We start from the raw sequence: 2,874 nt of genomic DNA on the forward strand, positions 1-2,874 counted from the left end.
ACAGGGACAGGCTGTTGGCCATCCCATTCAGAGCAGAGCAGCGCTCATGCGGAGCGAGGCTGGTAAGCAGTGAGCAGGGGGCGGGCGTGCCCTTGGCCAGGTGTCGGGCCTCCTCTTCCCCGGGCAGGGCTTCTCCACTCGCCGTCCGTTCACACAGTAATCGGGCCTTTAGCTGCTGACCTCCGGACTTTTATCTGCCGCTGCCACTCCCCGGCCTAGCTGCTGGGAAAAACAAAACCTCAATGGCGGCAACCCATGCGCTAGGGAAAGATCCCGAGCGATACAGTGCTGCCGTCTTTCTGAGGGGCCTTTCCCCAGCTTTTCCCTCTGCGTTGGTCTTTGAGTGGCGCTGCTATCTTTGTCTGGGTCACAGCGACCGCAATCTTAGTGCAGGCAGGATATACGCTGCTTCCGGCGGCACTTTCTGGGCGGCCATCTTTTTCTAGGGCATTGGTGCCTTTCCAGAGGGGCTTGGCAGATGGCCGTGCACCTTGCAGAATGACCAGTGCAGACAGTGTGTGAGTGAGCGTGTGAATGTCCCCGATCACCAGCCCTTGGGCTGCCCGGGGGTGAGCGCTCGCAACAATATCAAGCACAGGGACCTCTCAGGCTGCAATATCTTCGCTTCTTCTCACCCTTTAATTAATTTTACAATTAGAGTAAAGGGATATTTCCCCACATTCTTCAACTGCTCTCTGAACATAGTCTGGGTAACGGCATAAATCCCAGTGTTTGTGCAGCAACTCAGCAGCTGCAGCATCAATCCAATTTCCATTACATAATCAGGTAGATATACAGACTCATAGCCCATAAAGTACATTCGGCTCCATATAAAATACACCATAAACACTGCCCATAACAGGATGAAATTGCTCGAGATAACAAGCAGTAAAATTATGGATTTCCTGCGGCTCTCCATCTCTGGGTCTCTTGGATTGTCCCCACTGCTGGAACCCCGGAGTCTCCTGCGGGCTCTGCTGGCCAGTAAAATGTGTCTGACGGTGACAGCATTGAGTAGCAGAATCAGAACAAATGGGACACACGGGGTGAGAATATAATGAAGGAACTCGATTGCTCCCCAGACCCGTGAAAACAAAATATCCATTGTTACATCACAAAACCAGGGGTCGTTCGAAAGGTAATACTCATTTGTGAACATAAAATACCAGAACATGTTCTTTAAAGCGCTCAGCACAGTCACTGTTCCCAGAACCACAGCTGCCGTTTTCTCGGTGCAATATTTAATTTTCAGCTTCTGGCAACAAATGGCCACACATCGATCAAAGGTGAAAGTGACGGTGAACCAGACAGAACAATCTGTGGCTGCATAAAGCAGGACGGCATGGATATTACACACGGGGATGGACGCCAGGAAATCAAAGTGATCCACGTAAACAATCGGAATGTGCCTCAATATCAGGTCGAGAATTACGACGAGTAGATCCGCCGCTGCCATGGCCACCAGGTAGTGAGTGACACATTTGGAGAGACCGCACTTTCCCCGAGACAGTATCACAATCGTCACTAAGTTCACTGTGAGGAAGGCAAATAAACAAGGGAAATTATACATCAGGCTGGGAGCAAGAAGAGCAGTTTGATGGAATTCGGGGTGAAATCTGCAAAGCATTAGCGACATTCGATTATATAATCTCATTCTATTATCTGTGCAGCTGACTATAGGGTTTATTGTAACAATAATCGATAATACATAGTGCAATTAATAAATTAATGTAACATATGTCTGTTCGATGAGAGATTAAATGATAGATCTACATTTAGCCCAGCAGATAAAAGAACCAGCTGAGGTACCAGGGACACAAAGGACCAGAGTCTCTCAGAAAGCCCTTGGTCCCGTGATCAGTCACAATTTGGAGCGGTGCAATTCGCTTCTCTTGACCCTGTGTTAGGAAGGGGGAAATCCCACTTTGATTCCTGCTCCTGGTTCGAATATCCATTATATTAATAACTGAAAATGAATGCAATGGCAAAATACAGAAACTGCTAACTTGGCGTGCAATAATTACAGGCAATGTAAAATGTACGGATACAATTTCACAATGCTTAGGTAATAAATACAGGTTGACTGCAGTTATACAGATCACTGGGCTGTCAGAAGTTTTATAAGATTGAACGTTTACATATTTGTTGAAATACACAAGTTGTTGCTCATTGAAATGAATATTTTCCAAATAACAGTAAGAGGAATCATTGACCAGGTAATGCCCCACTAAATGCATTTATCAGCATCAAAATTAGAAGCCTTAAACCACAGGCAAAGGGCCGCCAAAAGCTTTTGCAAAATATCTAAACACAAATGGAAGAGATTGTACTTTTACACCTGTTGGTTTCCAACATATGTGAAGAAAATTAGACGAGAAAATATCAGAGAATGTTCTTATCCTCAGTACTTTAGTTACAATCAGCTGGGATTCTTTATGCTGAAGTACAACAGGAGGCAATAGAGAATCACTCTGGGACTCACTGATAGATCCACTGAACTGTGATAGACGGGCATGGGAGCCAATAGTACATTCAAAACAATGATGGGAAATAATAGTATTGAAATCTGGCTGAATAAACACTTTCTGAGTATATAAATTATCCTTGTAATTCTACTTTAACAGCAGAAGCAGTGCCGCTAGTTCAGAACTGCAGATGATGGGAGATGAAGGAATGATATTTCAGATATTAAATGATGTGTATATGATCTGCCAGGATTTGTGCCTGTGACACTGTAAGTAACTATACAGAGCATTAAATGAAAACAAAAGCAAAATACTGCTCTGACTGGAAATCTGAAATTAAAACAGAAAATGGAGGAAATACTCAACAGGTCAGGCAGCATCTGTGGAGAGAGAGAGAGAAACAGAATTA

At 44.7% G+C, this 2,874-nt stretch overlaps 1 protein-coding gene across 1 annotated transcript; it reads right to left on the reverse strand.

The window, feature by feature from the left end:
* Positions 1-631: 631 nt before the first annotated feature.
* On the reverse strand, positions 632-1,456 carry LOC147087262 (putative G protein-coupled receptor 139). Its single transcript, XM_085978139.1, has one exon. The coding sequence runs from the start codon at positions 1,454-1,456 to the stop codon at positions 632-634; it is 825 nt and encodes a 274-aa protein (XP_085834265.1).
* Positions 1,457-2,874: the final 1,418 nt, after the last annotated feature.

Source organism: Somniosus microcephalus, unplaced genomic scaffold, assembly GCF_052327205.1.
Source record: "Somniosus microcephalus isolate GS21.2 unplaced genomic scaffold, FLI_Smic_1.0 unresolved_chr6, whole genome shotgun sequence".
In the NCBI taxonomy this organism is placed as follows: domain Eukaryota; kingdom Metazoa; phylum Chordata; class Chondrichthyes; order Squaliformes; family Somniosidae; genus Somniosus; species Somniosus microcephalus.